The 26993-nt window shown below is 43.1% G+C and overlaps 1 protein-coding gene across 1 annotated transcript in view; it reads left to right on the top strand.

The window, feature by feature from the left end:
- Positions 1-26993, top strand: part of ankhb (ANKH inorganic pyrophosphate transport regulator b) — an 83741-nt gene that overhangs the window by 8273 nt on the left and 48475 nt on the right. The window contains exon 2 of the mRNA XM_023978027.2: positions 22539-22755. Coding sequence (XP_023833795.1) covers positions 22539-22755 — 217 coding nt within the window. The remainder of the gene's footprint in view (positions 1-22538; positions 22756-26993) is intronic.

Here is a 26993-nt window from a genome sequence, read left to right as displayed (position 1 = left end):
CAGCACGTCAGTACTACATAGATTGGGCTCAGGTTATACCTTTTTCCCCGCCTATAGCCATTTAGCTACACCGCTGCTAAATTGTTTTTGCCACTCAAAATAATTAAATCAAAGTTTTTTAGTTGCCGATGTTCGCTCTGAGTTACAAGTAACAACAAGTTACACATCTTCCTGAAATTAACTTGTTCACAATTGTCCAATTGATCCATTGATACAGAGCATTCGTAAAGTTTTCAGACCCCTTGACTTTTTCCACATTTTGTTATGTTACAGCCTTATTCTAAAATTGGTTAAATCGTTTTCCCCCTCATCAATCAATACACAATACCCCATAATGAAAAAGCAAAAACAAGTTCAGACATTTTTACAGATTTATTAAAAATACAAAACTGAAATAACATTTAAATAAGTATTTAGATCCTTTACTCAGTACTTTGTTGAAGCACCTTTGGCAGCGATTACAACCTCAAGTCTTTTTGGGTAAGTAGTATGCCAAATAACCTTAATCATAGTTACTACAGGCACACAGACGACTTCCAAGTGAACCATCTCTTTCAGTAAACAATCAGTTGACATTACTAAACTGACAATGAAATACAGTAAGCACAACAACCAACATGCTTAACAGTCTTCAAGGACCAGAATAAGGAAATTCTTATTAGAATATGCCACCAAAGATCTAACTCTGCCTCCTTTGACTCCTATCCCAGGGGAGAACACCAATCATCACTATTGCAATTTTGCCATGGTTCTGCCATTAGGTCACTATAAATTCAAACCACTGTAAATTCACATCTTGCTACTTCCTCTGTCTTTGTCTTCCTCTGTCTTTGCCAGACTTCTCTAGAAAAGAGAAGTCACTCAATGACTTGAGATATTTCTGAAACAATGACATGCATTTAATAGGGGGCACAACACACTTTACAAGAATAAAAAAAGAGGAACAAAAGAAAGTAGAATAGGACGTGTGTGGGGGGAAACTATCTACAACAGTATAAAAACAAACCAGCAGTTTTAGAAATTCTACCTCTCAACTGTTAAAAAACCTAGCTGTTTTAAGCGCTGCTTGTGAGAGTTGTTCTGCGAACATTCATGTTGTAACGTGTGAACCCGCAGAATTTAGGCATTTATAAAGGCTGCGAGTTATGAGCTGTTATAAATGCTTGGCCTGTCTAATGTACTATGGAGCGATTAAGGACACTTTAAGTGCATTCATAATGCATTATAAATAGTTGACTCATAGAAGGTGTGGAAAAAGTAGGGCCGGCACGCTAAATTGCTCCGGGTATTGCGGGGTACGTTGATCCCTTTTTTACATTCAGCATCGCTACGTCAAGGGAAATGTAGTATTCTTTCTAACTAAGATCTACATATAGTTCCGGATGTTGTGTACTGTATCCCTGGAAATAATCAGAATTCATGTACACAACAGTTTTCAAAACAAAAAAAGTGTTCTCTCTTGGCACAACTTGAGCATAGGGACAGGGTAAGTTGAGCCYCCTTAAGGTAAGTGTGTAATGGTGTCCTGTGACAGTGGGTGATGGTGCTGGTAGGCCAACGTTTAATTCATCGAATTTGGGGTGTGGTATATTMTTTATCTTTAATGTATGCCTATATTCAGATGTAGATATCTCTGTTCAATATCACTTACCCTTCCATTTGTTGACCAGTTGTTTGGGACATTGATGTTTTTTCAATGTGCCAATTCGTAAGTAGGTTCTCTGCATTTGAGACTACTATAAGCCCATGTAAATGATCTGTGAGATTCTTGATATGTTTGGCAAGCTCAGACTCCATATCATCAGATAAGGCCTTATGTGCTTCTGCTATCATAGCCGCTCTCTTGCACAGGAACATCCCACATGAAAAAATACTACAATTTACTATAGAAWACTACAATACTTAATATAGAATTAGGTAGTAAACAGTCTTATGGCTTGTGGGAAGAAGCTGTTAAGGAGTGTGATGGACATTTTTAAGTTTGTGCTTTTCTAAATAACCAATTTCTGTGTTCTATTCGTGTGGTTTTCTAATAACCAATTTCTGTGTTCATGCAAGTGACGGATTGAACAAATCCTCACTATCAGTATCTGCAATTTGGCAGTYCGCCCACAACCTTGTTTAGAGAAAGGGATATCTCAGTTTCAAGGTCTCAGCTTAGAGAGAAGAAGCATGGTGAGGTATTGGTGACCCGGGTATTGGTCGGTCACATGAATGAAGCAAACGTATGTGATGAATTAATTATGAACGATGAATAAGCTAAATCCGGGCAAATATAACCTGTCTGTATATAAGAGAACTAACATGACTGCCCCAGGTGTAGCTCCTGATCAACATCTACTTAGTGCAACATCTACTTAGTGTACCTTTATTTTACTAGGCAAGTCAGTTAAGAACAAATTCTTATTTTCAGATTTTTACCTTGTCAGCTTGGGGATTCAATCTTGCAACCTTCCGGTTACTAGTCCAACGCTCTAACCACTAGGCTACCTGCCGAGTTGGTTGGAACCTCTCCAGCGCGCTGATAATAAAGAATGGTTCATTTAACATTGAGTGTCTCTGTGTAGAATTCCCACGACAATTTGGCGTCAACGAACAGGATGATTGATTCGGCCTGGTGCATAGCAAGTAACGACGAGAATTGTTGAAGATGCACATGGGGTAATAAGGGAGACCACCGTGTGTGTTTGGGAATAGTACTTAGTGAATGTGGATGTGAAAATTATGTGATTGTGAGATATGACGTATTAAGCTGATTTGAAATTTGGATTACAAATGGATTGAAATTATTACTATTAAGATTGAAATTTGGATAATGAGCTGATTGATTAAAATTTGGATATTAAGCTGATTGAAATTTGGATAACAAGAGATTGAAATATGTATTATAAGCTGATTGAAAATTGGATAATAAGAGATTGAAATTTTGCTATAATGTACTGAGTGAATTAGAGAGCCAGAAACAAAGACCTTTCTTCTGAAACTCGTCAGTCTGTTCTTGTTCTGAGAAATGAAGGCTATTCCATGCGAGAYATTYCCAAGAAACTGAACATCTCGTACAACGCTATGTACTACTCCCTTCACAGAACAGCGCAAACTGGCTCTAACCAGAATAGATTGAGGAGTGGGAGGACCTGGTGCACATCTGAGCAAGAGGACAAGTACATTAGAGTGTCTAGTTTGAGAAACAGATGCCTCACAAGTCCTCAACTGGCAGCTTCATTAAATAGTACCCGCAAAACACCAGTCTCAACGTCAACAGTGAAGAGGCGACTCTGGGATGCTAACCTTCTAGGCAGAGTTCCTCTGTCCAGTGTCTGTGTTCTTTTGCCAATCTTAATCTTTTATTTTTATTGGCCAGTCTGAGATATGGCTTTTTCTTTGCAACTCTCCCTAGAAGGCCAGCCAGCATCCTAATTAGAGGCCGCCATCTGGTGTTTGGGTTAGAGGTAAGCTTCCTGTGGAACAATAGATAGCCGCCAATGCTCACTAAACAAAAAACAGACTGTAAGGGACACAGTGGGGAAATTTGGGACAGAGGTATGAATAATAAGGGTAAGAGACGTTTTTGACAATTTCCAATTATTAGTACTCAATAGTTTGGGTAGCACCAGTGATTTAAGTAAGAATGTAATGTAATCTAAAACACTGATCTGTTTCCATTACGTGGAACTTTGTCCAGAATAAGTAGATCCATGTAAACATTTAGGAACCAAATATTGAGCTTATAAGCCAGCACCAACTTTTTGAATGGTTCTGTGTCTCTCCCTTTGAGGGGCTTTGACAGGAGCCTTTTGTACCTCGACTTGGCGCTCTGGTACCGCTTCCCAATGCGGTAGCAGAGAGAACAGTCTATGGCTTGGGTGACTGGAGTCTTTGATAATTTTGACAATTTTTGTGGCCTTCCTCTGATACTGCCTAGTATAGAGGTCCTGAAAGGCAGGAAGCTTGGCCCCYGTGATGTACTGGGCCGTACGCACTACCCTCTCTAGGGCCTTACGGTCAGATGCCGAGCAGCTGCCATACCAGGTGATGATGCAACCGGTCAGGATGCTCTCGATAGTGCAGCTGTAGAACGTTGAGGATCTGGGGACCACATGCCAAATCTTTTCAGTCTTCTGATCGGGAAAAGGTGTTGTCGTGCCTTCTTCACAACTGTCTTGGTGTGTTTGGACACTCCTGAGGGGCCCCCGTGCTAGGGGATCAGCGTGGCAGATGTGTTGTTCCCTGCCCTTACCACCTCGGGCGGCCAGTCAGGAAGTCCAGGACACAGTTGCAGAGGGAGGTGTTTAGTTCCACGGTCCTTAGCTTAGTGATGAGCTTTGTGGGCACTATGGTGTGGAACGCTGAGCTATAGTCAATGAACAGCATTCTCATGTAGGTGTTCATTTTGTCCAGTTGGGAAAGAGCAGTGTGGACTGCGAATTAGATTAATTCATCTGTGGTGCAGTATGCGAATTGGAGTGGGTCTAGGGTTTCTGGGATGATGGTGTTGATGTGAGCCATGACCAGCCTTTCAAAGCACTTCATGGCTACCCACGTGAGTAATACGGGGCGGTAGTCATTTAGGCAGGTTACCTTTGCTTTCTTGGGCACAGGGACTATGTTGGTCTGCTTGAAACATGTAGGTATGACAGACTCGGTCAGGGAGAGGTTGAACATTTCAGTGAAGACACTTGCCAGTTGGTCCGCGCATGCTCTGAGTAGACGTCCMGGTAATCTGTCTGGCCCTGAGGCCTTGTGAATGTTGACCTGTTTAAAGATCTTACTCACATCGGCTACGGAGACRGTGATCACACAGTTGTCCGGAACAGCTGGTACTCTCATGCATGCTTCAGTGTTGCTTGCCTCGAAGCGAGCATAAAAGGCATTTAGCTTGTCTGGTAAGCTCGCGTCACTGGGCAGCTCTCGGCTGGGTTTCCCTTTGTAGTCCGTAATAGTTTTCAAGCCCTGCCACATCCGACGAGCGTCAGAGCTGGTGTAGTAGGATTCAATCTTAGTCCTGTATTGACGCCTTGCCTGTTTGATCGTTCGTCTGAGGGCATAGTGGGATTTCTTATAAGCTTCCGGATGAGTGTCCTGCTCCTTGAAAGCGGCAGCTCTAGCCTTTAGCTTGGTGCGGATGTTGCCTATAATCCATAGCTTCTGTATGGGATATGTACGTACGGTCACTGTGGGGATGACGTCGCCGATGCCCTTATTGATGAAGCCGGTGACTGAGGTGGTATACTCCTTAATGCCATTGGTTGAATCCCGGAACATATTCCAGTCTGTGCTAGCAAAACAGTCCTGTAGCATAGCATCCATATCATCTGACCACTTCCTTATTGAGCGAGTCACTGGTACTTTCTGCTTTAGTTTTTGCTTGTAAGCAGGAATCAGGAGGATGGATTTATGGTCCGACGAATTATCACAATGCACCACAGTCTCCGCCCCCTGTATTTCCGTCTTTTCTTCACGCGAATGACAGGGATTTGGGCTTGGTCTCGGAGAAACAGTATATCTTTCGCMTCTGACACATTAAAGAAAACTCTTTGTCCAGTTTGAGGTGAGTAATCGCTGTTCTGATATCCAGAATCTCTTTTCGGTCATATGAGACGGTAGTAGCAACATTATGTACAAAATAAGTTACAAACAATGCGAAAAAAACACTCAAAATAATCTGTGTTTTATAAATGTGCAATAAGCATAAAACACAAATATAGGAAATGGCAACTCGTGCTCATTCTGAGAAATGAGGTAGACCACTTGATTTCAACATGCTGTTCAAACAGTTGGAGATGGACAGAAGTGTGTGTTCATAACAATTCAAGTGCTCTACCTTGTTAGCTAGAAAATAGTTCTAACTTGACTAAACTTTATTTCTTTAAGTTGGCTTTTTGTAGTTTTATAAGTCTTACACAAGAGTATGAGTTCCTCAAGTGCCTATGCATATCCCAATATTGGGATAGTTACCACATTGTTAGAATATTTAAATAATAATGTTATTAATTTCATTTTGACTATATGGGTCCTGCTTTAAATGGTGTTCAGATAATAAAGGCTTCATAATGCCTTCATAAGCACTACGTAAATGTGTTACAAAGCATCTAGAACCGTATGTTATGCTTTATAAATGTGGCAAAACTGTGTGACATAATCATCAATGTCAAATGTGATATAAACGTGCTTTATAAAGGGTGGGTGACATGTTGTGCTGAAGGATGGATGGCACACACTCTAAAGTGAAGTCATGCTCGTCACATTACACCTAATCTCGTTCCCAGACAGTTCTGTCTAAATGTGTGGAAGGTCTGGCGGACCAACGCATAAAACCTGCCCTTCATTAGTTAGGGTTAGGTTTAAAATCAAATTTTAAGAAGGGAAATTGTGGAAATGGGCAGGGTTTAGTCGTAATTATGTCTTTGCGGCTGTGTTAACTGGTAACACCTGGTGGAATGATGTCAAATATTTTACTCAGTAAGGTCACTCCAATATAATTATTTGGTCACTCCCACTAAGACCAACTTTGAATGGTTGATATCCCAGGTTTATACAGTGCCTTCTGAAAATATTTAAACCCCTCAACCTTTTCCACATATTGTTACGTTACAGCCTTATTCTAAAATGTATTAAATTGTTATTTTTACTCATCAATACACCATAATGACAAAGCAAAAATATATTTAAAAATGTTTCTGCCAATTAATTACAAATAAAAAACTGAAATATCACTTTAACATAAGTATTCAGACCCTTTACTCAGAACTTTGTTGAAGCAACTTTGGCAGCGATTACAGCCTTGAGTCTTCTTGGGTATGACGCTACAAGCTTGTCACACGTGGAGTTTCTCCCATTCTTCTCTGCAGATCATCTCAAGATCTCAGGTTGGATGGGGAGAGTTGCTGCACAGCTATTTTCAGGTATCTCCAGAGATGTTCAATTGGGTTAATTCCGGGCTCTGGCTGAGCCACTCAAGGACATTCAGAGACTTGTCCCGAAGACACTCCTGCATTGTCTTGGCTGTGTGCTTAGGGTCCTTGTCCTGTTGGAAGGTGATCCTTTGCCCCAGTCAGGTCCTGAGCGCTCTGGAGCAAGTTTTCATCAAGGTTCTCTCTGTATTTTGAGAGAAAAGCACACTTGGTTACATTTGTAAACTATGCTTAGTTTAACCCTAACCTTGCCCCGAACTGCCGCTCTTATGGTTCAGAATATAATGATGAAATTACGTGTCGAAGGTCTCCGATGGGGTCTCTCCTCATGGACCGAGTTTGAGTTTATTTTATTTTTACAGGAACAGTGCACATTAATCAACGTTTCAGTAAAAGTGCCGGTTTTAGCCAGCCGGCTAATTTTCAACCGCAGTCCCTGGGCAGGTTATTAAAAACGATTACAATATAGACAATCATTGAGCAGTGAGCACACGCAGAGCAACATAGGACAAGCAAGACATAGCATACAGACAGAGCAACATAGAACAAAAAGCAGCAAGACAAAATTCATAAAAGCAACAAAGTGTTTCCACACCTCAAAAGCTACAGACCACAGACAACATGGAAAGCGGCAATACACAGCTAGGGATTATGTTCACAAATCTGATATCTGGTGCAGTTATGTGTGTCTGATGGCAGTGTATTCCAGACATGGGAAGCTCTCATAGAGAAAGCGAATTTACTAAAGGTGCTTTTCCTTAAGGGAACTATACAGTTCCGACTTCTCCTCTGATGGCGACACTTATTGCTACCAGGTATAATGGTAACAATCTCTGATTGTCCACACGATGCCAGTGTCCTTTCTCTTAGTGGTCTGTTTTCTCGCCTTTGTGCTGAAAGAGGGGTCTTCTGAGGACGGCTAATCAGCCGTGTAGATCAAATCAAAATCACATTTATTTATATAGCCCTTCTTACATCAGCTGATATATCAAAGTGCTGTACAGAAACCCAGCCTAAAACACCAAACAGCAAGCAATGCAGGTGTAGAAGCACGGTGGCTAGGAAAAACTCCCAGAAAGGCCAAAACCTAGGAAGAAACCTAGAGAMGAACCKGMCTARGAGGGGTGGCCAGTCTTCTTCTCGCTGTGCCGGGTGGAGATTATAACAGAACATGGCCAAGATGTTCAAATATTCATAAATGACCAGCATGGTCAAATAATAATATAATAATATAATATAAGGTATGTACGGCAGGACCAAATCAGAAAGATAGGTAAGAGCTTGCCCATGTAATGCTTTGTAGGTTAGCAGTAAAACCTTGAAATCAGCCCTTGCCTTAACAGGAAGCCAGTGTAGGGAGGCTAGCACTGGAGTAATATGATCAAATTTTGGGGTTCTAGTCAGGATTCTAGCAGCCGTATTTAGCACTAACCTAAGTGTATTTTGTGCTTTATCCGGGTAGCCGGAAAGTAGAGCATTGCAGTAGTCTAACCTAGAAGTAACAAAAGCATGGATACATTTTTATGTATCATTTTTGGACAGAAAGTGTCTGATTTTTGCAATGTTACGTAGATGGAAAAAAGCTGTCCTTGAAACAGTCTTGATATGTTCGTCAAAAGAGAGATCAGGGTCCAGAGTAACGCCGAGGTCCTTCACAGTTTTATTTGAGACGACTGTACAACCATCAAGATTAATTGTCAGATCCAACAGAAGATTGCTTTGTTTCTTGGGACCTAGAACAAGCATCWKTGTTTTGTCCGAATTTAAAAGTAGACAGTTTGCAGCCATCCACTTCCTTATGTCTGAAACACAGGCTTCTAGCGAGGGCAATTTTGGGGCTTCTGTCACGATCGTCTTTAGGTGAAAGAGAGGACCAAGGCGCAGCGTGATYTAAATACATCTTKTTTTTTTAATGAAGAAGAAACAAACACGAACACTAATACAAACTAAACAAAAAAACAAACGACCGTGAAGCTAACAAACGAAAYTGCAGACACAAGCTACTAACGTCAAACATAYACAATTACCCACGAAATACCCAATGAATATGGCTGCCTAAATATGGCTCTCAATCAGAGACAATGAACAACAGCTGCCTCTAATTGAGAACCAATCTAGGCAGCCATAGACATACAAACACCTATACTAGACACTGCCCCCATAAACATACAAAAACCCCTAGACAATACAAAAACACATACATCCCCCATGTCACACCCTGACCTAACTAAAATAATAAAGAAAACAAAGATAACTAAGGCCAGGGCGTGACAGCTTCACCATGTTTCATTGAAATGTACAGCTGTGTATCATCCGCATAGCAGTGAAAGTTAACATTATGTTTTCGAATGACATCCCCAAGAGGTAAAATATCTAGTGAAAACAATTGTAGTCCTAAAACGGAACCTTGAGGAACACCGAAATTTACCGTTGATTTGTCAGAGGACAAACCATTCACAGAGACAAATTGATATCTTTCCGACAGATAAGATCTAAAGCAGGCCAGAACTTGTCCGTGTAGATCAATTTGGGTTTCCTATCTCCAAAAGACTGTGGTGATCGATGGTAATTTGTAAGTCGCTCTGGATAAGAGCGTCTGCTAAATGACTTAAATGTAATGTAAATGTATCAAAAGCAGCACTAAGGTCTAGGAGCACGAGGACAGATGCAGAGCCTCGGTCTGACGCCATTAAAAGGTAATTTACCACCTTCACAAGTGCAGTCTCAMTGCWATGATGGGGTCTAAAACCAGACTGAAGCATTTCGTATACATTGTTTGTCTTCAGGAAGGCAGATGGMTCCAGCGTGGGAATGGAAGCAGTGTAGACACACGATTCCTTGGAGAGTGGTAACCAGGTGGTCCTGCTTGAAATCACCCTCTTAGACACCGCTACTCATCCGTAGCATAGATTGTTAAAAGGTTCCTTTGTCTTCTTCAACCTCTTGTTGCGTTTTGGGTTTAAAACTAATCGAACCTTGGCTGCAYCTCGTGGTCACTTAGTCATAATGTTAATTCTTAACTCACATGTTTTATACCCTTGGGTCAGAAATGGGCGTTTCCACCTCTAGAGCAAGTGCTCTGGGCGTAACTAGTTACGAGGCAAGGTCTGGATTTGACTCAGATCCAATTTAGACAACTAACTTCACATTTCAACTACAAAAACATTCCCTTTGATCTGGACATTTTCCACGCAACGCACAGCATGCAAACATCAAGTACATATTGTGAAAACTCTTCAAGTTACAATGTTTTCGTTATAACGTRGTCATTTAACTTMTAATAACATAACAAAAACGACATTCATTTTCGTATTCCATCTATCGTCATTACTACCATTTTGGCTGACGAAACATATTGTCCCAAAGTCCATTTATTGCATGTTACTGTTCAGAGGTAGGTTCTCCATAGGCCCATCATACATTCCATTCCTCCATACTGAGAGGACAAAGGGATTTTGCCGGCTGCCTTAAGATTTACAATGGGCGTGAGGTGTCATAAAACCCCCCTCCATCTCTACACCTCTCGATCTCTCCCCCGCTGGTGGGTGTGAGAGATATCTCTGTAGGGTTATGGTCCACGGTAGCCTGACCCGCACAGGCCAGTCATGACAATTTGGTATTGTGTGTGGATTGCTGAGGATTTTTTTTATTGAATCAATTTTAGAATAAGGCTGTGACGTAATAAAATGTGGAAAAGGTCAAGGGGTCTGAATACCCTCTGAAAGCACTGTATGTGCTGTGTGCGCAATAGCGTTACACCAAGAAACACTTACCTTGATGAAAGCCCCCAGCGTAAGTTATTTGAACATGGCTTATTTCTGGCTGGGCCCAGTCTGGACTTTGACACATTCACCCTCTCCCCATCTGAAAGACCAGCCACAAAATGTTGGCACCATTGTAATAGATAGTAATCAAGCCCTGGTCTCCAGCATGGGAACAGAAGAGGAATACCAAATACTTAGTTTGAAGTGAGACACCTTAGGCCATTCAATACACATCCATAAAGACTATATATTGCATGACGTTGCACTTACTATAAAGTCATTCATAACACATACATACTAATATATTATATTATGTCATATGACGCTGTACTTACTATAAAGTCAAACACCTTTGGTCGTTTATAACACATCATTAAAGACCACCCGCCAGTTTCTGTCCCCCCCACCTCTTAAACCAACGCTACGCCCCTGGTTACACAATCATTCATGCATAGTGACACACTATTAATGACCATMCTCTTTTCTCTTTGGGATGTGTGTGGTTGAATTTCACTCAACTTTATAGAATTTRCCCCGGTAGTTAACACTATCAATGTTTCCCTTTGCAGTGGTAATTGTGATTGAATCAATTCTTATTAGCCACTTTCAATGCAACACACACAGAAAAAAAACTATGCAAGACATTTTGTTGTAGGCTGAACGCATCAGAGTAGGATTCTATTGCATTGACGGGCATGACTCAGGCCCATTGTAACTCTACACAGACCGGTGCCCCATAACCAATCAGCTGCGGTGTTGTATTTTGAGACGGGCTTGAATAAGCTAAGTAGCCAATAGGCAGAGCGTAGCATAATTTGTCTGATTCTCTTTAATAATGGTARGGGAATAATAAAGCATTTTATTTTGTAAAGTGGTTTCTTGCATCAAACAACACAACAACATTTTCAGTCACCACCTCGTCTGAAGTACAAGTGGTGAAAAGATTCATGTCAAGCCCTGCATGTTTTTTTTCTRCAAAACTGTCATGGAATGTAGGGGCTCCCGAGTGGTGCAGCGGTCCAAGGCACTGCATCTCAGTGCTAGAGGCGTCACTACAGACCCTGCTTCTTCTTCTTCTTTGGACTTCATATGGCGCTTGGCAACAAACTTTAAGGTGCATTACCACCACCAGCTGGACGGGAGTGTGAACCACCGTTCTTCTTTCAACCACCCACYTGGGTATATGCTCCTAAAAGCCAATGAGGAGATGGGAGAGGCYGGACTTTAGCGCCTGGCTACGCAGACACTCGTTAACGCATGRGAGCAGTTTGGATGAAATTGTTGAATTGTACGTGTACATTTATTTTCCAACGCTCGCTTACGTAACGCGAGTGGTGTGGTCAGCATGTCAGTGTTCACAGTAAACGCGCGGCAGCAGTTGCACAGAATATTCAAAGTTCAAGTTTGCTCTCAGCCGACCTGAAATTAGCTCAGTGCCCAATTTTTTTTTTGAGAGAACATTGTTTATATCCCTTTCATGCTAAGACCTTTTTCCGCCAACTTTAGCTGAAAGGTGTTGCCGGTATCAAAGCCAAAACTTGTATTAGCGCCTAACGACCTAGTAATACTTTTGGTAAAGTTCTGCCTAGATGATCATTTCAGCACCATTCGATTGGGACAGCTTTGATGTCCGTTTTTTTTCTTCTCTTCACTGAATCTCCATTTGGATATTGGTTAGGCTACAATTGGGCTGGGGAAATGTAGTTTAACAAGTGGAGGGTAGGAAAGAGATGAAACGTGGATCAAGAAAGCATGGGCTATGTTTCATATGACAGCGGTGACATAAACTTGTGTGGGAGAAATATTATTAGTATTTTATTCTATTATTGTAACGTGTATGCTACGAGTCGGGAAGCAAGTACAGGGAGTGAATTTAATGAATAAAKGAACATGGAACAAAACAAGAAACATGAGTAGCGTACAGACATGAAACATATAAACAGAAACAATAACGKCTCAGGTGTCACGCCCTGACCTTAGAGAGCCTTTTATGTCTCTATTTGGTTTGGTCAGGGTGTGATTTGGGGTGGGCATTCTATGTTCTGATTTCTATGTTTTTGTATTTCTATGTGTTGGCCGGGTATGGTTCTCAATCAGGGACAGCTGTCTATCGTTGTCTCTGATTGGGAAGCAGACTTAGGCAGCCTTTTCCCCTTTTGTCATTGTGGGAAGTTGTCTTTGTTAGGGGCACTATAGCSCTTGTAGCTTCACGGTCGTTTTTCTTATTTCTTGTTTTGTTGGCGACATTTTACTAATAAAAGAAAATGTACGCTCACCACGCTGCACCTTGGTCTTCCTTGAACGACGGTCGTGACAGAACTTCCCACCACAAACGGACCAAGCAGCATGGTGAGGTGGAGCAGCGTTTTCTGGAGAAATGGACATGGGAGGAGATACTGGAGGGCAAAGGACCCTGGGCAAAGGCTGGAGAATACCGCCGTCCTAAGGAGGAACTGGAAGCAGCTAAAGCAGAGCGGCAACAATACGAGGAGATGGCACAGCGGAGCAGGCACGAGAGGCAGCCCCCACACYAGGAGATTGGCGGAGTCAGGTTGGAGACCTGAGCCAACTCCTCGTGCTTACCGTGGGGAGAGTGTGACTAGTCAGGCCCCATGTTATGCGGCTCTGCGCAGGGTGTCTCCAGTGCGCACTCATAGCCCGGTGCGCTATATTCCAGCTCCCCGCATCGGCCGGGCTAGAGTGGGCATCCAGCCAGGACGGATGGTGCCGGCTCAGCACATCTGGCCTCCAGTGCGTCTCTTCGGTCCAGGATATCCTGCGCCGGCTCTGCGCACTGTGTCTCCGGTGCGTGTCCACAGCCCAATACGTCCTGTGCCAGCACCCCACAGTTGCCGGGCTAMGGTGAGCATCCAACCAGGACGGGTTGTGCCAGCTCTGCTCTCCAGACCTCCAGTGTGCCTCCTCGGCCCAGTATATCCTGCGCCGGCTCTACACACAGTGTCTCTGGTGCGCTCTCACAGCCCAGTGCGTCCTGTGCAAACGCCCCGCAGTTGCCGGGCTAGGGTGAGCATCCAGCCAGGACGGGTTGTGCTAGCTCTGCTCTCCAGACCTCCAGTGCGTCTCCACGGTCCAGTGATGATCCATGGCACGAAGCCTCCAGTGATGATCCATGGCACGAAGCCTCCAGCGACGGCCTACAGTCCGGAGCCTCCAGTGACGGTCCCCAGTCCGGGGCCCACAACGAGGGTCCCCGCTCCAGAGGCACCAACAAAGTGGGGTGAGCCAGAGGTGGAGCGGGGTCTACGTCCCGCACCAGAGCCGCCACCGCGGATAGATGCCCACCCAGACCCTCCCCTATAGGCTCAGGTTTTGTGGCCGGAGTCCTCACCTTTGTACTGTCACGCCCTGATCTTAGAGAGCCTTTTATGTCTCTATTTGGTTTAGTCAAGGTGTGATTTGGGGTGAGCATTCTATGTTCTGATTTCTATGTTTTTGTATTTCTATGTGTTGGCCGGGTATGGTTCTCAATCAGGGACAGCTGTCTATCGTTGTCTCTGATTGGGAATAATAGTTAGGCAGCCTTTTTCCCTTTTGTCATGGTGGGAAGTTGTCTTTGTTAGGGGCACTATAGCCCTTGTAGCTTCATGGTCGTTTTTTGTTATTTCTTGTTTTGTTGCCGACATTTTTCTAATAAAAGAAAATGTACGCTAACCACGCTGCACCTTGGTCTTCCTTGAACGACGGTCGTGACAGATATAGGGGAGGTAATCAGGAAGGTGTAATGAGACAACAGGCGACGTCGAGCGCCCGAGAGGGGGAGAGGGAGTAAACGTGACAGCACCCCCTCCCTGACTTCCGGCTCCAGCCACCGGACGACGGCGACGGTCACTTCTGCTGAGGCGTGGGGACCTGTAGAGCCAGCTGATGCGCGGGAACCTGTAGAGCCAGCTGAAGCATGGTAGCATGATGAGCCAGCTGGGACGACGCCGACCAGAGGGACGGTCCCGAGGACCAGGAGTGGGCCGGTCGCTTCTACTGAGGCGTGGGAACCTGTAGAGCCAGCTGAGGCACGTGAGCCTGACGAGCCAACCGAGGCTTGAGAACCTGTCGAGCCAGCTGAGACATGGAAGCCTGACAAGCCAGCTGAGGCACGTGAGCCTGACGAGCCAACCGAGGCTTGAGAACCTGTCGAGCCAGCTGAGGCATGGCCGGTTGCTTCAGCTTCTGCAGCGGCACTTGGAAGAGATCCCTGTTGCTTCCCCTTGGTGAGGTGTAACGTGTATGCTAGGAGTCGGGAAGCAAGTACAGAGAGTGAATCATTTAATGAATAAACGAACATGGGACAAAACAAGAAACACAAAAAGCGTACAGACATGAAACAGAAACAGTCAATAACGCCTGGGGAAAGAACCAAGGGGAGTGACAGATAAAAGGGATGTAATCAGGAAGGTGATGGAGTCCAGGTGAGTGTCATGAGGCGCAGGTGAGTGTAACGATGGTTGCAGGTGTGCGTAATGATGAGACACCTGGCGACMTCGAGTGCCAGAGAGGGGGAGGGGGAGTAAACGTGACAATTATATTATATTCTTACTATAACATGTACTGTATGTGTGTTGACTGTGATCGGGTAGGTTTGTCTTGTCTGTTTAATGAGCAAAATAAGGAACTGTTGATTTTATTCATTTGGACTTAACATAATTCAACTCGAAATATGTAATTCTGTTGTTTTGAAAATACATTTTATTCGACTTATGTTTCTTAGGTCCTGCCTGAACAAATTAATCATGGACTTCTTTTTGATGGTGTATATTCAATGGATTTATTCAAATAGACGCCCACCCACATCTGCACACCACTACTACCACTCCTCACTGGCATGCCCGCATGCACACGGGAGGTATGACATGCATATGCAGGCAAGAATMTGATAAAAATGGGCCTGTTTGTAAGGGGGTAATATAAACATAGCCCCGTTTTTTTTACAGGCAAAAAACAGTATTAGTGTGATTGTGTGGTTCTGTGGTGTATGATGTAGTCTGTCTCATTTCAACATTTTACATTTCGGACTGAATTGAGCTGAAATTAACCTCCCCTAACTGCTGCAGAGTTACAGCCAAGGAAGCAATTCAATCACTGGTCCCATTTAACATGCAATGCACATACATGGTAGCGGCATAGAAATTGTAAATGAAATATACTTGTACATCTGAGGGTTCAAATCAAATGGTCCAATTATATTTCAAAGAAAAAAACTACAATATACTGCATTTGCAAAGAATCCCTTTAATCCATTTCAAACATTTTAGCCTCACAGGCTTCGTCATAGCTCTGAGTCARGGTGGGGGGATTTCAATACCTTGGTAACTGAAGCCTGTGGAATCCCTACTAATTCTGGTTTTGATATTAGGGTATTTAGTTCTGGGCTGTGAGCCATGAAAGACATTTATTGTTCACTCAGAGACAGGTAGATGACGGAGCTTCTAATCCTGCAACAAAAACAAAACTGCCATTGTCTMAACTAGATTGCTTCCCCTGAAAAAGGCAGCAATAGTGTGGCGCATCACGACACTTGATAGTACCTGATATCTTTCAGCAAACAGACCGACGGCAATATACTATAAACCTATACTGTACCTGTAATCTTAGCCTATATGAGCTTTGAAAACTGATAGTTGGCCACTGTAACATACTGTATGTGCTACACTGGGGCGTCACAAACTGCTTCACTGGATTTTTTATTAAACATAGAAATACATGTAACGGTTGCTCTCCTCCTCTTCGTCTGAAGAGGAGGAGTAGGGATCGGACCAAAACGCAGCGTTGTATGAAGACATAATGAAGATTTATTATAGCAAAGACGAACACGAAAAACACTTGGAAAATTACAAAACAACAAAACGACGTAGACAGACCTGAACATGTGAACTTACAATATAACACGAAGAACGCACGAACAGGAACAGACTAACCAAACGAACTGAAACGAAACAGTCCCGTGTGGTGCGACAGACACAGACACAGGAACAATCACCCACAAACAAATAGTGAGAACAGCCTACCTTAATATGGTTCTCAATCAGAGGAAACGTAAAACACCTGTCCCTGATTGAGAACCATATCAGGCCAATAGACAATGAACCTAAACATAGAAACACATAACATAGAATGCCCACCCCAACTCACGCCCTGACCAACTAAACACATACAAAAACAAGGAAAACAGGTCAGGAACGTGACAATACATTAATACTGGGATTGATACATACAATACACTTTACAGACTTCAAATTGGAAATGACAGAGATTGCATACAAGTAAAACAAAAAGAAACTCTCTAACCAGATCAATAATAACCGTCCACAACCCGAGAGCCCTGCTTTGAGCTCTGTCGAGCCTAGCTGATGACAGTTCTAGTGCAACAATAGACTGGAAGTTAGATAACCATGTACTCTTAAGTGGCAGATTGGGTGTAAACCCTGCATGTAATGGCAGCAAGCAAGAGCCTACAGTGAAGGACAGACAACTGCAGAGGAGTATCATCGTTTAAAAAAAAAAAAAAAGTGTAGGTAAAGCCATAATCTGAGTTCCAGTAACATCAGACGTCACAGGTGCAATCTGCCTAAAAACTAAGACTGGGGGGGGACATTCCCAAGACATATGTAGTGTAGCATCTATTGAGTTGTTATTACATACAGTATATGTATAAGTCCCGTGTGGCTCAGTTGGTAGAGCATGGCGCTTGCAACGCCAGGGTTGTGGGTTCATTCCCCACGGGGGGACCAGGATGAATATGTATGAACTTTCCAATTTGTAAGTCGCTCTGGATAAGAGCGTCTGCTAAATGACTTAAATGTAAATGTAATGTAAATGTATATGACAAAAAGGATTATTAGATAAACGATTCCAAAGGAAGTTAAGAGGTGTGGTGTAAGCCCTATCTAGGAGTTTGAAATGGACGAGCTAGGTTTCTGAAGGAGAATAAAGTATTGTCCCATACCCTACACTCTTAGGGGGAAAAACTGTTCCAAAAGGGTTCTTCGGCTGTCCCCATATGAGAACCTTTTTTGGTTCCAGAGAGAACCTTTTTTGGCTCCTTCCATGTAGAACCCTCTGTGGAAAGTGTCCTACATCGATCCCAAAATGGTTCTAACTGGAACCAAAAGGGTTCCATCTGGGACCAAAAAGGGTTCTTCTATGTGGACAGCCGAAGAACCCTTTTAAGTTCTTAATAGCACCTTATTTTCTAAAAGTGTATCCCACTGTCCCACAGCGCAGACACTGTAGGTCTGTCTGGTACTTACGTAATAAATCTATTGTACAGATCTGATACCAAACCTTTAAACACAGACAGCCATTCAATAAAAGTGTGAGTACATAAGGGAGTATCTAAGGGAACTTTGCAGACACAAATTATTGAAGGGAGCTGCAGGTATAAATAATATGAAAGAGTGGTGAGATAGAAGGTTTCCTTCAGGTCCTGGAAAGTACACAGACTACTGTTGTCATAGAGGTCACCCAGTATATGCACACCTTTAGAAGACCATCCTAGATTTACGCAAAGGTTGACCTCCCAACATTAGGGCAAGGTTGTTCCATTTCGGAGATGATGCTATAAGTGATGGAATTCAGATGAATTTACGCTGTGCACCTTATGCAATACAGTTAAAGAATGGGCCATAATGGGGTCTAGTACTACAAGCTTGTAGTAGTTGCTCTGCTGCAAGTATAAGCATGTTAAAGGGTAAGTGGCATAAACATAACCATATGTAACATATTGTCACGTTGGTATGAATGAGTCGGGAGACAGGCGCAGGAATGCGCAATAGTTTATTTTTATTATACCCAAATTACAGRGTGCCGTGTAAAGGCATGGGGACAAAGACCAAACAAACACTATAGAAAACACAGGGTAGAAACCCAAACAAAAGAGCAAGGAGTACCTTGAATAAATAACACCGGCGCACAATAATAAACACACGTTTACACACGTCTGCGCAATCCACAATGGCACGAAAGCCAATACACAGCACAGGTACTCACACGAACCAACGGACATTGTACCAATAACCAACGGGACACTGGTAAACCAAGGGCACACTTATACAATTACTAATCACTGGGAATAGGGGGCAGGTGTGCGTAATGAAAGTTCCGGAGGGATCCGTGACACATATGGATTTGCAGATGTATACGTATCAAAAGTCCCAATGCAAATTTGCACCTCACTTTTCAATTTARGTAAGACCGATCAGGAAAAGAAAATTCGGGTTGTGACGCAATTTGGAGGACCCTGCAAACCAGCTTATTCCCTATAATGTAAACTCCAACAGAAATAACTTAAAATGTATAACTTAAAATTAAACCAAATTGTTTGCACTCATGACTACTAGTTTCAATTATTCAGTCAACTTACAAGCAAATACTTTAGGAATGTATTGTTACAAATCAGCTTGCAATGTTCCTTGCCAACTAGCCTGCTAACGTTAGCCCTACGAGCCTGCTAACGTTAGCCCTACCAACCTGCTAACATTACATTAGCAATGTATGATTCAGCCAGTTGCTATCAACACCTAGCTCACAGATACATAAAAGTAAATCAAATATTTGGAAATACATAACGCCATTTAACCAGTTTTCAAAGAACGTTACTGGTATATGCAGTTATCTTAGCCAGCAAGCCAGACCGCTAAAGTTAGTTAGCCAGTTAACTAGCCTAGCTAGCCTACCAGAGAATACCAGAGAATAACACCAACTAGTCAGGCAGGAACCCACAAACACACACAAAAAAAGCCAGCAGAGAGAGCGGAGGTTTGCCGATTGATGGCCGAGTTAGCTACCGAAGAAGAGCCCAGCAGAGAGGCGCTTCAGACGGAGAGGCCTTTTCACCGGCCGAGGGAGAGTCAGCTAAACCAGTAGCGATATAGTGGGATAAATCCAAAGTAGATAGAATCCAGAAGTGGCATTGGGCGCAGGACACAAGGGGAACAGTCAACAATAAGAAGACAATCAGAGGAAGGCTACAGCAGATGGCAATGATCACAACATCACAGTCAGTTAGCTACAGTAGTGCGCTAGTACTAAGCCATTGTTGGAAAACTTGGGTAGCCTACTTCACAGAGAAGAGGTCGTAAAGTTGACCAAACAAGGTGGAGAACGCAAAACAAATTAGGACGAGGTACTCAACAATTAGAGTAGGTAAGAATTATTTTTCTCTTTCCTTTTGAGCCAGAGGCAAGCCTGCCGGTGCAGGGGAAGTCAGCGCTGCCTGGAGCAGCTGAGCAGGATCATGCAGTGCCCACGTGTGGGGAATCTGATTGGTTGTTTACATCACACCTTGGTGGATTGTAGCTCACCACTGCCAACACTCGGTCTGCATGGCTAGTGGCTAACATTAGCCAACTCGAGCTAGCTAACACAGAGTAGATTCGCCATATGAACTTGAGAAATAGTGCATTGTGAGTAGTTTAGAAGATATCTGGAAATAAGTTCAATAAATATGCAAATCCCCCAAAACAACTATGTTTGTAGTTATAAGCTCAGCAAAAAAAATGATCGTCCTCACTGTCAACTGCGTTTATTTTCAGCAAACTTAACATGTGTAAATATTTGTATGAACATTTACATTACATTTAAGTCATTTAGCTGACGCTCTTATCCAGAGCGACTTACAATTTGGAAAGTTCATACATATTCATCCTGGTCCCCCCGTGGGGAATGAACCCACAACCCTGGCGTTGCAAGCGCCATGCTCTACCAACTGAGCCACACGGGACCATGAACATAACAAGATTAACAACTGAGACATAAACTGAACAAGTTCCACAGACATTCCATTTCTGTTAGTCACATATTGTGTCCCTGAACAAAGGGGGGGTCAAAATCAAAAGTAACAGTCAGTATCTGGTGTGGCCACCAGCTGCATTAAGTACTGCAGTGCATCTCCTCCTCATGGACTGCACCAGATTTGCCAGTTCTTGCTGTGAGATGTTACCCCACTCTTCCACCAAGGCACCTGCAAGGTCACGGACAGTGGTAATGTCCCTAGCCCTAGCCCTCACCCTCCGATCCAACAGGTCCCAGACGTGCTCAATGGGATTGAGATCCGGGCTCTTCACTGGCCATGGCAGAACACTGACATTCCTGTCTTGTAGGAAATCACGCACAGAACTATCAGTATGGCTTGTGGCATTGTCATGCTGGAGGGTCATGTCAGGATGAGCCTGCAGGAAGGGTACCACATGAGGGAGGAGGATGTCTTCCCTGTAACGCACAGCGTTGAGATCGCCTGCTGTGACACACCGCCCCAGACATTGACTGACCCTCCACCTCCAAATCGATCCCACTACAGAGAACAGTCCTGGGTGTAACGCTCATTCCTTCGACGATAAACACGGATCCGACCATCACCCCTAGTGAGACAAAACCGTGACTCGTCAGTGAAGAGCACTTTTTGTCAGTCCTGTCTGGTCCAGCGATGGTGGGTTTGTGCCCATAGGCGACGTTGTTGCCGGTGATGTCTGGTGAGGACCTGCCTTACAACAGGCCTACAAGCCCTCAGTCCAGCCTCTCTCAGCCTATTGCTGACAGTCTGAGCACTGATGGAGGGATTGTGCGTTCCTGGTGTAACTCGGCCAGTTGTTATTGCCATCCTGTACCTGTCCCGCAGGTGTGATGTTCGGATATACCGATCCTGTGCAGGTGTTGTTACACGTGGTCGGCCACTGCGAGGACGATCAGCTGTCCGTCCTGTCTCCCTGTAGAGCTGTCTTAGGTGTCTCACTGTACGGACATTGCAATTTATTGCCCTGGCCACATCTACAGTCCTCATGCATGCATGCAGCATGCCTAAGGCACGTTCACGCAGATGAGCAGGGACCCTGGGAATCTTTCTTTTGGTGTTTTTCAGAGTCAGTAGAAAGGCCTCTTTAGTGTCCTACGTTTTCATAACTGTGACCTTAATTGCCTACCATCTGTAAGCTGTTAGTGTCTTAATGARGGTTCCACAGGTGCATGTTCATTAATTATTTATGGTTGACTGAACAAGCATGGAAAACAGTGTTTAAACCCTTTACATTAAGATCTGAGAAGTTATTTGGATTTTTAGGAATTGTCTTTGAAAGACAGGATCCTGAAAAAGGGCCATTTCTTTTTTTGCTGAGTTTAGGTCACCAGATCATGACTACAACTAAGTTACTACACTATGTTGTTACGTTTGTGAGTAAAAACTCATGCTTCCTACCCTTAGTGTGTGTCATGAGTGTGGCAGGGTCAGTCTAGCAAAAGTGTTTAATTTCTTGGTATATCTGGCCCTTATGTAAGTGACATTAAAAACTGAAAACAAAAATGGCCTTCCGAGCTAGCTGTGTCACTAGAGTTTCTGGGTTCGAGTCCAGGCTCTCTCGCAGCCGGCAGCGACTGGGAGGCCCATGGGTCGGCGTACAATTGGCCCAGCGTCGTCCGGGTTAGGGGAGGGTTTGGCCGGCAGGGATGTCCTTGTCCCATCGTGCACTAGCGACTCCTGAGGCGGCCCGAGCGCAGTGCATGCTGACACAGTCGCCAGGTGCACGGTGTTTCCTCCGACACATTGGTGTAGCTGGCTTCCGGGTTAAGTGGGCATTGTGTCAAGAAGCAGTGCGGCTTGGTTGGGTTGTGTTTCGGAGGACGCACGGCTCTCAAACTTCACCTCTCCCGAGTCCGTACAGGAGTTTCAGCGATGAGACAAGACTGTAACTACCAATTGGCTACTACGAAATCAGGGAGGAAAAGGGGTAACAAAAAAAAATGGATGCAAAGATAAATGCAACCATCAGCACTAATAGGTTGTTTTTTTAAAAAATATATTCTATATTTTCTCTTCTACTCCTTTCATTCTCTCTCAACTCCTCTATTCTCTCTCTCACAGGCTCTGAACAGGGGTATTGCAGCGGTCAAAGAGGATGCGGTTGAGATGCTGGCCAGCTACGGCTTGGCCTACTCCCTAATGAAGTTCTTCACAGGGCCTATGAGTGACTTCAAGAACGTGGGCCTGGTGTTTGTCAACAGCAAACGCGACCGCTCCAAAGCCGTGCTGTGCATGGTCACCGCCGGGATAATAGCGCTCATCTTTCACGTTCTCATCGGTGAGCTGATATATCACAAGTTATAATAAGGCAGTTGTTCTAAGTTCATGAGGTGTATAATTCATGTTTTTACTAAATCTATATATTTTATTAGTGAAATTACCAATGAGCTGCAGGGAATCTTTCARTTTTCCATGCTTATCTCTGCTTTCCTCTGTCTTTTACTGTATTTATTTACACAAAGTATCACAAGTCTGGATAAAATAGAACCAAATATGGCATTCTGCYTCTATATTCATATTTAGCAAGCTATACAAATGTTCTTAACACTAGAACCACTGGGCCTCAAGAGATCCCCCTTCAAGCTAATGTGCAGTCATTCTGTCTACAACATTCTAACAGTGTAATTAATACATTTCATATATGCTATCACAAAAATAATAAGATTAGAATACYATTATTATTATTTTTWAATTATAATAACACAATAGAATTTTCTTTAGTTTGTTACTGTAGGACATTTGTAAAAACTAAAAAAACACTTAAAACACCAATGTTAATCTTGGAGTGCCTTTTTTACAACTATGAAACAGAAAGCATATGTTTTGGAATACAGTGACAGCTTCTTTTTATAACAACAAAATATTTTTTTAAATACCTCAACCACCAAGAAGCACAGTCAACAAGAACCACGGCGATGAAAAGATCAGTAGCTTAACGTCACACAAGAACCACGGTGATGAAAAGATCAGTAGCCTTAACATCCCCATAAGAACCACGGTGATGAAAAGATCAGTAGCCTTAACGTCACCATAAGAACCACGGTGATGAAAAGATCAGTAGCCTTAATGTCACCATAAAGAACCACGGTGATAAAAAGATCAGTAGCCTTAACGTCACCATAAGTGCAAATTGTGCAAAGTGTGCTGATAGTCGGCCCGTAGCATTGTCACCGGCTTGTTTGATCCAACCTTGCTGTCCTTCCTTGCTCCTGTTTCACACAGCAAAATCAATGGTGTACATTTAACTCTGAAAGTGTTAAATGCACACTCATTTCAGTGAACATATGAGTCCAACTGAACTGGTGTTAAAATAACACTTTTGAAAGTCTTAAAGATTTAACTCTGTTGCAGTGTTCTCTATGCAATTCTTAAAATGTTCAAATGAACATGATTGTGGTGTTAGCGTAGCTCTGTTGTAGAGTAATGCTCCACACCTACAGTGTAAAACATGATACTTGATTTAGAGTAAACTGGACTCACTTTGTTTAGTGCTAACACTGTTACACTTTCTCGGGTTTTCTGTAGTGTTACAATATAATGTTTGAGAGTTGTTTTAACACTGTATGGTGTAAAGCCTAATTAGCTAATTTCCCACGGTGTCTCTTCTTTTCCAGTGAATTGTAGAGTTCCACCCGTGACTATATTTGTTAGTGACAAAGACAATTTGATTTAATTCTTTCATTTTAAAAGCATGTGGCTATCACCAAGTGAGTGCCTAGGTGAAAGCTAACATTTAAATGAAACTTGTAATACATACACTATATGACCAAAAGTTAGTGGACACCTGCTCGTCGACATCTCATTCCTAAGGCTGCTATAACAGCCTGCACTCTACTGGGAAGGCTTTCCAATAGATGTTGGAACATTGCTGCGGGGACTTGCTTCCATTCAGCCACAAGAGCATTAGTGAGGTCGGGCACTGATTTTGAGCGATTAGGCGGGCTTGCAGTCGGCCTTCCTATTCATCCCAAAGGTGTTCGATGGGGTTGAGGTCAAGGCTTTGTGCAGGCCAGCCAAGTTCTTCCACACGATCTCAACAAACATTTCTGTATGGACCTTGCACCAAACTTTACAGTTGGCACTATGCATTGGGGCAGGTAGGTCTTCCTGGCATCCGCCGAACCCATTTTCATCCGTCGGACTGCCAGATAGTGAAGCGATATTCATCACTCCAGAGAACGCGTTTCCACTGCTCTAGAGTACAATGGAGGCAAACTTTACACACGACAGCCAACGCTTGCCATTGCGCATGGTGATCTTTGGCTTGTGTGCGGCTGCTCGGCCATGGAAACCCTTTCATGAAGCTCCCGGCGAACAGTTCTTGTGCTGAAGTTGCTGCCAGAGGCAGTTTGAAACTCGTTAGTGAGTGTTGCAACCGAGGACAGACCATTTTTATGCACTTCAGCACTCGGCGGTCCCGTTCTGTGAGCTTGTGTGGCCTACCACTTAGCGGCTGAGCCGTCGTTGCTCCTATACGTTTCCACTTCACAATAACAGTACATACAGTTGCGGGGCAGCTCTAGCTGGGCAGAAAATTGACAAACTGACTTGTTGGAAAGGTGGCATCCTATGACGGTGCCACATTGAAAGTCATTGAGCTCCTCAGTAAAGCCATGTTTGGCTATGGAGATTGCATGGCTGTGTGCTCGATTTTATATACCTGTCAGCAACAGGTGTCGCTGAAATAGCCAAATCCACTAATTTGAGTTTTGTATATATAGTGTATATCTTAAGGCCTTACTTTGATGGCCTAGTTTCATCCTAACACAGCGGTGTTAGGAAACTCCTGGTTTACAGGCCACATCAGGCCTGCAAGTCACATTATGCTGGCTTGGAAAGTGATGTGTAATTCCTATTGGAATCCAGCCAGAGTTAGATATCCAACAGTTGGATTCTTTATTCACCCGCAACATGCATTCAGAATGACTGTCAGGGTCAGGAAAGTTTATATGAAGGCTACTAAACCATTTAACCTGGAACAACCATTTCAGTAACGGGTGCAATGAATCTAATTCACTGATTGGATGAGTTTACAAAATTGTGTAGCATAAGATTAATCTATCAATCAATGTACATGCAAAAACACATATTAAAAACAATCCTAAAAAAAATCTACCTACGGTCCAAATGCTGGGAAACATGCTAATGATGGATGTGTTTTTGATGAGACTGTTTTACTCTTCAAAGTGTTAAACAATAACTCTGGTTATTAACAAATACTGTGGGTTATTTTACACCACTGAGTGTTACTTTCACCCTTACTAGTGAATTTAACTCCTGAATCACCACTAGAAATGTTAGACTGAATACAACACTGGCAATTTGCTGTGCACTGTTTCATTTGGTGGTCGCCCAGTGGGCTTTTTTGCTCAATAGGCCTCGGAGGAGTAGGCTGGGTCTCAAATCAGAAATGTCATGATTCATTTTTCCACCATCTGAGTCATTTTTATTCCGATTTTGTAATTACGCACGCTCTCACTCTGTACTCCAAGTAGGCCAGGAGAGACTGATAAGAGAAGGAGGGGCAACGGGATTTTTTTTTTTTTTTTAAATGGCATGCCCTCCTTAAACTGGTTTATACTACAGTTCTGTTTGTGATATTAAGATTCTAACAACGATTGTTGTGCTATATAGACTTATTTAAGAGAGTCAAGGACGGAGGGGGGTATGACTTAAAAAATGGCAGAGTAATCAAATAAATACATTCATGAGCAGTCCAAATGACTGCTTTAGCCACTCTGGTGTTAAACTACTTTCTCTCTGCTCTTACCAATGTTGGCAGAACTTCCAATGAAAGAAACACTGTTGCAAATGCTCCAGACAGTACTCATCAAGCTTCTTTCTAGAGTCTCCATTATGTGAAAGAATGTTTCCCAATGATAAGACTGAACACATTTTAATAGGAACGAGACCAGATGTGTCATAGGTTGTACTTTTCCTCCACAAACTCTGGTTAATAACACTCCACCAGGAACCGTGTGAGCAGAGATGATATGAATGTACACCATGTTTACATCGAGATTCTTTCCATGTGACAATATTTTTGTGTTTTCTTCATGGAAAGGGACGTGTAACTAAATGCCATTTGCAATAACAAAATGAAAACATTAACAGAAAAGGGTGCCTCTAATTCTAATGTAATTTTAACATTGAGCTCTCAGCAGTATTTTTTTTTTAAACAACACTGATGTTCCCGGCTCACCAACTAAACTTGTAACCCATATTAGAGAAAATGTCCATTGATGTTTTGGCACACCTACTGGAGAGCTCTTCTTTGTCTACACCCATTCAGTATCCTTCACACCCTCTTAAGCCTTCAGCCCACCCATCTCTAAGGATTTTCATGTGAGGCTATGTACGAAACAGAGTGAGTAAGGTAGTGTATGTAGTAAACAACAAAAGATTTCGAGAGTAAAAGTGGTTTAAGTAGTAGCCTACAATAGTCTTGGCCTACTTTCCAAAATGGAGCAGCAGTAAGACGTGTTTTGTTTTCGTGTTTTTCATTTTTTTTGTATA

Source organism: Salvelinus sp. IW2-2015, linkage group LG32 (genome assembly GCF_002910315.2).
Source record: "Salvelinus sp. IW2-2015 linkage group LG32, ASM291031v2, whole genome shotgun sequence".
Classification (NCBI taxonomy): domain Eukaryota; kingdom Metazoa; phylum Chordata; class Actinopteri; order Salmoniformes; family Salmonidae; genus Salvelinus; species Salvelinus sp. IW2-2015.
This window is presented reverse-complemented; position numbering and strand designations above follow the sequence as displayed.